Here is a 12,248-nt window from a genome sequence, read left to right as displayed (position 1 = left end):
CAAAGCAGCCTTTTCATCCTCCAATTATCTCAAGAGCCTTCTACCTTCCCTAGGAAAAGCTTCGCTTCTTTTCACCTCCATCCCTTCTGATCATGACCTCCGGTTTGTACCAGGTTCAAACTTGAGACAGTATAGGGCCTAATATATTCCCCTGTGTGTAGGGTTGGAACCATTTCAGTCTTTTCTCTGCTGCTTTCTTGTAAAAGGTTCCATGAACTTATTCTGCTCGAGCCCGGTTAGAGGCTTGGAGCCATCGAAGCAGTGGTAGTGCGGTGCCAAGAACTTTGGCTGGAATTTGACGACTTGGTCCAGAGATTTAATCGGTGACCACTGAAATGCGGGTTCCGCAAGATCACCGCGATGGATTTTCCCCTGGTACACTGCACCAAGCAACTTGCGATGACTACTCATGGTATATTGTCGACAATGGAGATGAAAATGTTCCGTTGAATCTGTCGATCTGCCGCAACTTGCGAGGGAATTGGATGGCCGTCGTGAGTGTTCAAGTTCAACGGTCTGTTCTTCAGATGTTAAAGCTGGGTGCACAGAGCAGATCAAAATGTATGCCTTTGCATGAAGATGATCCGACTCCGATGCAACGCCATCCTACAGCACACTGGGCTTTTCTGCATGTGAGCATGGCTCTTCTTTTTGAAAGATGATCTTAGTTTCAGATAAACCTGGACGATCGCTGCATGTTAACAGGCAAAGAAACAATTGGTATGAAATTCGACAGACTTTTGATGATGATTGCTACCCAGCAGAAAGCTCGAACCTGTCACCAGCTGACCAAACATCTAAGACGGCTAGGCAGTTACTGGATGAAGCTGGTTAGAAAGCTGTATGCACAGAACATGAAGCTGACGAAATGTCTGCCTTTGCAGGCATATAATCTGATAACGAAGCTTCTAAACCACACTAAACTCTTCTGTGTGCAAGCATGGCTTGTACACATTTTCATCTAAGTTTGAAATAAACCTGGAGGGTCGTGCTGAGGCATACTCCCTATGTATCAAAATAGAAGACGATTTTTGACACTAGGGCAACGGAACTTTATTGATATGAAATTCGTCAGACTTCTCATGATTGCTACACAACAGAAAGCTGCAACACGCCATAACCTGAACATCCAAGATGGTTGGTGGATATGATAAATATTAGAACATGTAACAAAATTGACAGTCAATTAATACCACCTGCTGACTCAAGAGTGCCAATTAAACAGTATATACCACTTGTCAAAAAATTGCTGTTACTTCTTGCCTAACCTCGAGACATCACCATCTCATAGAGAATGCTTTAAAACCATGACAACACATTTATATAAGTCATCTCCATCTCAGAAACAAATAGGCTTGCACATATAATCTCTTACAGATTGCAAGGAAGATTTGTATCAGACCAGCAAAACAACAGTTTGGTACTCTGGTAGCTGCAGAAACTAAATTTTACTCTGGTAGACAAAGCAGCACCATGTATCGCTCGCCAACAAGATCACAACAAAGTTCGCTTATCACCAATTTATCTACGTCCATGTGGAGTTTGATAAGCACCACCAGTGTTAGGTGCTGCTTGCGCGGATCCATAGGCCTGGGGCCGTGCAGACAACCCATACGGTGACCCCCCCTGAGTTGGGCCAAAGTGTGATGATGCCTGTGCTAGTCCATAGGATGGTGGTATCTGTGTGTGTGCATAAGAAGATGGAGCCTGTGTTTGTCCATATGATGATAGTCCCTGAGCTGAGCCATGAGGTCGCGCTGTTGTTGCGCCGTATGATGAAGACGAGACTGGCCCAGAAGCATATGATGGTGGCACCTGTGCAGATCCATAGTAACCAGCACTACTCCCATGAGCAGTTGGAGCCGCTGTCTGAGCTCCAAGTGCGGGCATTCTAGAAGTATCATATCCAGCAACTTTTAGAGAGTCGTAACCAGTAGCACCCCTTGATGCATCATGGACTCTAGCAAGACGAGAAGTCTCATATGCATTCCCTCTTGATGGATCATATCCAGAAAGAGGAGCAGTTCCAGCTGGGCTTCCGCTTAGAGGGTCTGGCATACCAGGGGGCGTCCTAGCCTGGATCCACAAAACAATTATGTTGTTAATATAGAAAAAATACTACAGACGTTAGCTAGAACATCTGAAAACACAATTTATATTATTGTTGGCGATGGGGAAAAAAAAACTTTCTGACCCATCTTTCGCACAGCAAAATAAGCATCCATAAACTTCAGGCAAGAAAGGAAAGGCAATCATGGGCAAACAGAAGTAGCCAGACAGCTAGTCCAGCTTTTATTGTGTTAGTACTCCCTCCGTTCCTAAATATAAGTCTTTTTAGACATTCCAATAGGGGACTACATACGGAACAAAATGAATGAATCTACATTCTAAAATATGCCTATATACATCCATAGGGATGAAAATGGAGTGGAAACTTTCCGCTTTTCCGGAGGAAAAATGAAAACGGAGAGGAAATATGAAAGCGGAAATGGAAATTTGCAAAACGGAAATGGAAATGGAATTTTTAATGCGAAAACGGAAACAAAAACAAAAGAGTGTTTTCTGGTGGAACATATGTGGAAATGGAACTTTCTGTTTCCGTCAATATGGAATTTCCCATTTTTACTATAGGCCTACGGCTACTTTGTAGCCCAACCACCAAATAACACACAATGACACAATGAGCATAATGGATCATTTGAGGCCCAACTTATACTACCATATATGTACTCAGCTATACCCTACACACAATTGTCATGTACTGATACAATACTAGGATATGTTGCTAACATAATCAAATTATTTTGTAGACATGTTAGCGATTCATTAATTTTTGTTGTGGTCTGTATTACTCTCTGATTCAAGGGGTTTTAAAGTTCCGGTCAACGCCCACTTCTATTTATGTATCCGTTTTATATTCGCTCCGTGTCTGTTTCCGGTAGTATCTGTTTCCGTATTCATTTCCGGGGTTTCTGTATTCGTTTCCACTTCTGCAGAACAATATGAAAACAAATGTGAGAGCACTCAGTTCCGTCTGTTTCCGCTCCGTTTTCATCCCTATACATCCGTATGTAGTCCAATAGTGTAATCTCTAAAAAGACTTATATTTAGGAACGGAGAGAGTATTATGTATCTTCAATGAAGCTCTGCCTTGAATGCCCATGGTAAAACAAGGACAGCTAGTTCAGCTTTTATTTATGTTATATTATGTATTTTCAATGATGCTCTGCCTTGAATGCCCATGGGAAAACAAGGGCTGAGACAGATCCATGATTCAGCATTGTTATTATTTAATTGTCCAACAATATTTAGCTGTTTTGAAACAATTTTTATATGTTGAATTTGTATTTAGAAAGCACTTCCTGATGAATAAGACTAGTAAAAGAAATTAACGGTAAATATGCAATTTAGGGGACCATGCTAAGTCAAGCCCTGCCTTCTCAAATCAACAAAGCACAAAATCTAAAAATCCTGAACAAGCAATCTGGAAAACTGGCAATTGTGTGAATAAATATAATACTACCTCTGTAACTTAATGTAAGACGAATTTGAACTCTTAATCTAAGACGTTTTTGCAGTTCAAATTCGTCTTACATTAAGTTACAGAGTGAATACCTTTTAAAGCTGCAAAAAGTAAAGTAAATGGTCGGAATATTGGAGGTTATGATTAGCAATTTAGCATAAGGTGAAACTGGATCTAGCGGGACAAAGCCTTATGTTCTCCAATTTAGTGGGCATTGGCTTGCCATGTGTGACTTGAGTACTCGAAACGCCAGATACATGCATAAACATAAACAGTGTTTAATTATCCCTCTCTCTCTAAGATATGCTCTCAATGTATTATTAGTGAGATTTTGGGTGGGCAAAACAATTAAGGAGGTTTAAGGTTATGAAACCAAGGTGGTGAAGAGAAAATGGTAAAGATATCCTTCTTTAATCATGCACAGAAAATACTGGAAATAGTTTGTGGAGTGTCCCTTGTAAGTACAGGAGAAAGGATGGAGACGGCAGAAACTGCCGTATTGGCGTCCTAGTACAGGGGGTACGGGGTACACATGAATACGCCGGGATACATGAGACAGTCTACAAAGCATGGAGATGGCAGAAACTGCCGTATTGGCGTCCTAGTACGGGGGGTACGGGGTACACATGAATACGCCAGGATACATGTATCCCGCAGTGTCCCATCTTCTCTGAATAAAAAGTGAGAGAAACTAATCAGGATATTACGGTGTGGACACGGTGGGGACTCGGGAACCAGCCTCCCCGCGCCGCTGCCTAGCTCTCCTTACGATGGCTACCACGCTTGAGCAGGCACCCACGACGGTCGCTACCAAGGAAGAAGATCCAGGCAGAAAGGTAGAAGGCAAGGCGGCCACCAACAAGGAAAAAGCTCCGAACAGGGAGGACAATGGAGACTGCAGCCGCCAGCAAAGAAGAAGATTTCAGCAAATTGGAAGGGAAGCCGCCAATGAGCATGAAGGTACAGACGGCGGAGCGGTTGTCTCATCTCCTCTCTACAGTTCTTAGGCGGCTGGAGACAAGAGGGGCACAGGATAGGGAACGGCTGGAGGAGCTGACTTGTGTAGGGTTTTCTGGAATTGGGGCCTTATGTGGGCTTTGAGCGGAGAGCAACATGGGCTCTGGTGCAGGGTCGCGTACTAACTAAACAATCTTTCATCTAAAAATGAGGCAACATATGTCCAGTACTAACTAAACAATCTTTCATCTAAAATTTATTACTATATCTTTATTACATGCTGTTTATTTTTCTAAATACTTATATATCCGGCCGTATCCCCGAATGGCTGTTTTTGATAGAAAAAAATCCGGGATCCCGTACCAGTGCTTCTTAGGATGTGATCAATGTGGGCAAACAAGCGAGAACATCAACAAATTAGCATGCACGTGTTATATTATGCAATAAGATAATTAATGTGTTATAATTTCATATCACTACATTCAAGCTCGACACTAACCGAGTCGTGCTCGAGCTCAGCAAGATAAGGGTTTCAGCCCAAGTGTAGTATCAAGCTCGGATCAACTGGGCTTAAACAACAATAATCCAGATGATACATACTTCAGAAAATAATAATGCCTCGACTTGTGAGGTATCCATTTGGCGGGAAATAAAGGTGCTCACCTGTGCACCCCCATAGCCACCATCATAAGCAGAATGCCGACCAGATGTACCACCATCCTTCTGAGCCAAATTAGGATTGTACAAAGTACCTACACATAAAAACCAACTCATGATAACCAAAAGCATAACTGCAACTGCAAAGGTAAAAAAAAACTCATAGCAATAAAAGCCATAACTGCGGCTGCAAAGGTAGGTTTGTACGTACATATATCTACAGAGGAATAAAATGAATGACAGATAATGACGTACCACTTCTGTCAATATTAGTTGAGTTTGTCAACTCAGCACGAAGCTTCTCTAACTCTGTAACCATGGAGTCATAATTTGTCTTGGTTACCTGCAGCGACTCCGAGTGGTCCATCTTCAGTTTCCTTTCATACTCATATGCAGCCCTAAAATTTAAATAGCACAAGCGAAGTTGAGGTTTCATTCACATAAAATTGATTAGAAGACATGCTGGAGAACAAGTAGAGCACACTTTGACACACCTTAGGTGCTGATATTCCTGTCTAGCAGCATCAAGATCAGCCATGAGTGCTGGCAGCTGTTGTGCCTCCCCAAAGTTCCTCTGCAGGTCTTTGTTCAGCTTCTGCACCTCCGCCGACAAATGCTGCCTTGCTGCCGCCAGGTTCTGCGCCTCGGTGTGCGCCTGCTGCAGGTCCGCCTTGACAGACTCGTACGACTTCAGATCGGCCTCCATCTTGGCAGCCTTGTCAAGGAGCCCCCTCATCTCCTGCTCCTCGGCGGCCTTCGCCGCCTCACCCTGCGCCTGCAGCCTCTGCAGCTCCTGCTGCGCGGCAGCCAGCTCTTTCCTCAGAGACACGTGGCTCGTGGCGAGCCGTTCGTTCTCCACCGCCAGCTTCTGTATCTCTCCACACTGCACCGCCAGCTTCTGCTCCAGGATCTCAGGCGGCGGCAACATATCGTAGGGGTATGGCCCCGGCCCTGGCGGTGGGTGCATGCCCGGGCCGTACGGATCACGGTGCATCATGCCATGCGGCGGGCCAGAGCCGGAACCTGGGAGCGGCCGGTGGTGGTAAGAAGGAGGCATCCGACCCTTGCTCCCCATGGCGAATCAACGACACAACGACCGCGGCTCCGCGGATTAGCGATTAGCACGTACGCGCGAGCTCTCGATTCAGCTGACGATAGTAAACCCTAGAATGACCGGCACACGGAACGGATCGATTAGGCACGAATGTAGCGTGGTATTCGGGCGCCAGGGCGGGCGCGGGGAAGAGGGAGAGGGAGAGCACCTCGCGGTGGTCGGCGGCGGAGGAGCGTCGAGAGGAGGCCGGTCTGGTTGTCCTTCACCTCCTTGTTTCCTAGGGATTGGATGGATTGGCTCGTCGTCTTCGTCAGGGGCGGTCGGTGACGGTGTGGAGGGCTTTGAGGTTGGAGCAAGGAGGTAATTTTGCACGGTGGCCCCTGACCCTAGTGTTTCGCACTCTCTGCGTTTCCTTTCGAGAAATAGGAACGTGTCATATGGCCACATTCTATTTTATTTTAGGGAACATGACCATATTTCTTCTATGGGGAATATCAGAAAATCAACATTCGATGAAAACCAATGAAAAACACATAAAAAGAGTTTTAAAAGTGAAAAAAATATAAAAATAAAGTGTTAAGGGGATGATGTTTTATTGCCATGCAATTTCCAAGTTCAAACACATTACGGGATATGAATTATGAAAAAACAAAATCAGCATTGAATAGCAGGGCAGAATTTGTTTTTCATAGCTTGCATCTCATATTGTATTTCAACTTGAAATTTGTGTCTGGTAATAAAACATCACCTTCTTAACATCCCGTGTTGTTATCAGGGTTTTTTTTGAAAAATTTTGAATATGGTTTCCGTGAAGTTTTCTTTGAATGTTGGTTGTAGGGTAGTGAAAATCCAGGGCAATAAACCCTTAGGGTGAAATTTTCTTTTGCCTATAGGATCCCTCCCACCTTGGGGGAAGTGTTCCCACTGCCCGGGTGCCCATATGGCAACAAGGGGAGGGGACGAAATCCCTCAAGAACAGTTTCCTGGATCTACACATGGCCTCGTCCACCATGGATAAGCAAAAACGCTAGGTACAAGAGAATGAGGAGGGGATAATCTTGGTTCAAAGTGGAGGACAACAACCTGGCGACGACTTCACGGGAGGGGAGAGGAGATCCGGGGAAGGAGGAGGGTGACGACCCTGATCCATTGACGTCGCGGGAGGGGCGAGCATACCCCCGTTGCCAGAGGGGCAGAGAGTGGAGGCGGATCACTGGGGAGGGGGCGAAGCGTCGCTCCGGTCACTGGCGGAGAAACTCGGGGAGGAGCGCTTGATATTGGCCGCCGTTGGCTCACGTTTGCTACTTTCGTCCTGCATCAGTCGTAGTCTTTTCTCCTGACCCCTCAAGGCACGGATGTATCCCTCATGGAAAATATGTGGATGTGTCAGAATATCCCTAATGGGTGAAGTCACCAAATGGTGAGGTAGTTTTCCGTAGGCCAATTTGGCCCCGTGATCTCTATGCCCCGGTGGGGGATGAGGTCACGGACTACCAAACAAGGCCTCAAGGCCTAGGCCATTTCTCACTAATTTCTTTGTCACACAGTTTGGTGTTCTCCCAGAAACTCTTCTCTCTCCCATGTGTCATCGTCATGTCTACCTCTAGAAGCCCATCTACAGGGGAACATTCGAGTAAGAAGTTGTCGGCTCCATTACCATCGTTGACATCGTCAGCACAAGATATTTTCCCCTTTGTCACCACCCCTGAAAATGTAAGCAAGTCACATTCTAGAAAAATAATGAAATAAGCCTTGCACCATTGACTTGTATTAATTTCCTCCAAGTATTCATATGCCTTCTGGTTGAGTGTTTTCCCTCGAGGTTGTGAGGATATAACAATTTGCCACACCTTGTTTTTCATGATTTCACTCTTACAATTCTTTGCAGACTTTTAGTGAAGATGTCTTCCACAAACATGTGGTGTGCATCAAGAAATGACGCATGTACAACATTGATCAACCCTTACATTCATAATAGTTAACATGTCAAGCAACGCCGCTGGAATATTTTACCATTAATGTTGCCTCTTCTGACACAAGTTACTTTTAGTTCTCATTTCCTTGTGTACCATTGGGATGTCGTTGGTATATACATTGTTATTTCCTACATGACATTAGTCCAATCTTGCTTTCTGTGCTTTATCGTTCAATCTGGGGTTAGCCCTAATTACCGTGGTCATGCCAAACTTATGGTTAAACGCGCCAGGCAATATAGGTGAACCAGTGATGCAGTATCATCCAAAACATTGTCGAAAGACATATCCATGTGGTCCACAAATAGTTAGAAATATTAGAAGTTGGCATAACATGGGGCGTACATGTGTTAGTATCATGGTCCATAATGCATAGTCATGTATCTAGATTCATTATTGAGAGTATCTAGCATATATTTTGGTCCTTTATACCCTAGTTGTTGCATAAAAATCTTTGATCCAAAGAGGATATCAGGTGTGTACTTTACAACATCAGGATAAGCAAAAAATCCATCAACAACTTTGATTAGCCAAATCCACACAAAAAATGCATATTTAGTTCATGTAGTGAATAGCTCCTCATGTGATCGTATTAATACGTAGCAACACAATAGTTACTATCATAAATTGGCACACAATCATAAATCTAGCTACAATTCGTCTAAACAAAGCACAAATATCACAATCTAAAGCAATGACAGAGCAAGCCATGGCGTGTATTAGGGTTAGGGTTTCCTTATCGTAAATGAAGGAGGTTTGCCAGCTTGCAGCAGTTTTGAAGACATCCTCCCGGCGGCCACCAACGGACCCTTGCCTAGTGATGACCATCCGTATCATCGAAGCAACAACCCGTTCAATGTCGGTCGCCTATGATATTGCCAGAGTGGATGGGGGTGGGGAAAACTCGATGGACTATTATTACGAAGGAATATGATCAAGGGGCACTTTGCAAAGATGCATGCTTTGTCGTCATGCCTGGTGGCCCCTCTTTTGATGTGGTTGTAGTCAAAGAACCACACAAGTCGGTCGGTGGTCAGTAGGCCCTCCAATGAACCGCTGACAAAGAATCGGGACTCAGATGGACATTTTTCTTATAACTTGGCCCTGATTGACATTTCGGGGAAAGAATTAGGACCCCTCATATATTTAACTCTTTACCAAAAAGCTATGTCTCACGCAAAAGTTCATCTCTATGATATCTAATTGTGCTTTTCACATCATGTCCGACTCGTCTTGGTGTTGATCATGTAGTTAGAAGTATCACCGCCATTTTTTTGCATGGTCTAATGATACTCAAAAATAAAAAGAATGGGTAGGACACATAGTAAACCCTAACTTATGATCATGTAACCACATGTTGGCAAGTGATCCAACAAAATTGTTGGCTAAGAATGTGCAACTTGACTAGATTCCCTCGAGGCAATGTTCAAACTTGACATAAGTAAACACGTGACATAGAAAGGTGCATTATTCATATCTTTCAAGTGTGACACCAATGGAGTTCCTCCAATTATGCATATTCTATCTACTACCCACATGCAACGAGAGTTGATCATGAGTCTAGTGCATCCCTTGTCTTGCCAAGAGTATATCGCCCCATACAGCTCTTGCTTCTTCCATGATGGTCGAATCAACATAGTGTATAACACATTTGCTAGGTGCTATGAAATTCCCAGGATGATCAAAAGCGTTGCATTAGAACTCCACTATTATCGTCGTCATTGAAAGCTAGATCCACATCTAGTTTTACATAGTTCTATGGAGACTTCTCCTAGCCACCCCTCTAAAACCATTTTATCGTTCATGTAGCAATGGTGTAATGAGACACAAGGCAAAATGACTTTATGGTGAGCGAACCGGTGCTTTAGTTGGTTCATCTCAAACAACCTATTGTCTTTTTCACCATACATACCATGAAGCTAATGACAAAAGCTCTTTGCGACGAGTATTTGGAGGAGGCCTAGCTCAAGTTAGTTTCTCATGCAACATAACTTCCAACACACGGGCTTTTCCTCGGTCCAACAAGTAGATTTCTACAACCTCCACTCTCACACCTAAGTGCTCCCAAAATTCCACAACTTGGGGGCAAGGCATGGTCGATGCTCTTGCATTCAATAGCACAATGGAAACTGGCCATGGTATCATAAAGCCTATTTGCCAATACATATCACATGTAATAACCCCCTTCATCACTCTTGAGACAAAGTTATTTATGTTGGATGACACTAGGAGAGACTTTTTTTGCAAATAGTTTCGTTGATGAGGGTCTAAAATATGAAGTTATCACCAACTTCCTCCAATGCTGAAATTCCCATTCATAATAATAAGTAGACTTAGCAGTAATGGTTCATGTGTTTGTATGCATCTGGGATATGAAGTCCTCCATCATACCCACCACAATTAGTGTGTTAAGGATGCGTTGTGCATCAACACACCATAAGATAACTCATGCATAGTCTTCATCCGATGATATAGTTTTCTCATTAAAAGCTCTAACACCTCAAGCAATTGATATGTCTCCAACGTATCGATAATTTATGAAGTATTCATGCCATATTTACCTATGTTTACAAAAAATTTATATGGTTTTGATGCACTTTATATGATTTAATTAGAACTAACCGTACTAACGATGTTTTCAGTAGAACTACTATGGTGTTGTTTTTTGTGCAGAAAATTAATGTTGTCAGAATCGCCAGAAACTTTTTAACGATTTTATTCTGAAGCAAATAAGAAATACAGGAGTGAAGAACCATGGGAGGGGGCCAACAGTTGGTGCCAAGCCAACAAGGCGCGCCCACCCCCTAGGTTCGCCTTGATGGCTTCGGACCACCCATGGCTTCGGTCTATGTGATTCCAATACTAAAAAATCCTATACATCCCAAAACCCAGAGAAGTTAACCTAGAACTTCTGATATATGATACTTGTGAATTGTGTTGGGTTTTTCGTGAAGAGGAACGGGTTATCGCAGCATAATGTAGGTAAGTATTTCCCTCAGTTATGAAACCAAGGTTTATCGAACCAATAGGAATATCAACCACAACCGTCTTCAGCGGCTGCACACAAAAGAACAAACAACTTGCACCCAATGCGGGCAATAGGGTTGTCAATCCTCTTGTCTTGTTATTTGCAAGCAAGTGAGGTGTATAGATAATTGTATATAGTAAGATAAAGTAAAAACAAGTAAATAGCAGCAAGATATTGAAGATTTTATCAATATGCTGTGAATAGGCCTGGGGTCATAGTTTTCCCTAATGGCCTCTCATAAAAATAGCATACGATGGGTAAACAAAATACTGTTGGGGCAATTGACAGATTAGCGGATAGTTATGCGATATTAATGGCAATGATCATCTGTATATAGGCATTGATACTTGTGATCTTCGTTGGGTTTTCCGTGAAGAGGAACGGGTTATCGCAGCATAATGTGGGTAAGTATTTCCCTCAGCTATGAAACCAAGGTTTATCGAACTAACCAAGGTTTATCAAACCAATAGAAATATCAACCACAACCGTCTTCAGCGGTTGCACACAAAAGAACAAATAACTTGCACACAACGCGGGCAAGAGGATTGTCAATCCTCTTGTCCTATTATTTGCAAGCAAGTAAGGTGTGTAGATAATTGTAGATAGCAAGATAAAATAAAAACAAGTAAATGGCAGCAGTGTAATGAAGGTTTTATCAATATGTTGTGAATAGACCCGGGGGCCATAGCTTTCCCTTATGGCATCTCTCATAAAAATAGCATACGGTGGGTAAACAAATTACTGTTGGGCAATTGATAGAAAAGCGGATAGTTATGCGATAATCACGGCAATGCTCATATGTATATAGGCATCGCGTCCATAAACAATTATGCTGACTCCTGCCTGCACCTATTACTATTACTCCACTCATCGGCCGCTATCCAGGATGCATCTAGAGTATTAAGTAAAATAGAGTAATGCATGGAGAACGATGAAATGATGTAGACAAAGTAAACTCAAGCAATATGAATAAACCCCATCGTTTTATCCTTAGTAGCATCAACACAAAGACGCGTCTTGTCCCCTTCTATCACTAGGATATAGAATTTTGCCAGG

General features: G+C 43.2%; 1 protein-coding gene across 1 annotated transcript; it reads right to left on the bottom strand.

The window, feature by feature from the left end:
- Window positions 1-1,298: 1,298 nt before the first annotated feature.
- On the bottom strand, window positions 1,299-6,561 carry LOC123401047 (protein FLX-like 2). Its single transcript, XM_045094763.1, is given in 6 exon segments — window positions 1,299-1,632; window positions 1,635-2,076; window positions 5,144-5,232; window positions 5,393-5,535; window positions 5,632-6,301; window positions 6,400-6,561. Coding segments are annotated over 5 exon segments (1,326 nt in total). The 5' UTR covers window positions 6,213-6,301; window positions 6,400-6,561; the 3' UTR covers window positions 1,299-1,561.
- Window positions 6,562-12,248: the final 5,687 nt, after the last annotated feature.

Source organism: Hordeum vulgare, chromosome 6H, assembly GCF_904849725.1.
Source record: "Hordeum vulgare subsp. vulgare chromosome 6H, MorexV3_pseudomolecules_assembly, whole genome shotgun sequence".
NCBI classification, from domain to species: Eukaryota; Viridiplantae; Streptophyta; class Magnoliopsida; order Poales; family Poaceae; genus Hordeum; species Hordeum vulgare.
Note: the sequence above shows the minus strand (reverse complement) of the source record. Positions and strands in the feature narration are given on the sequence as shown.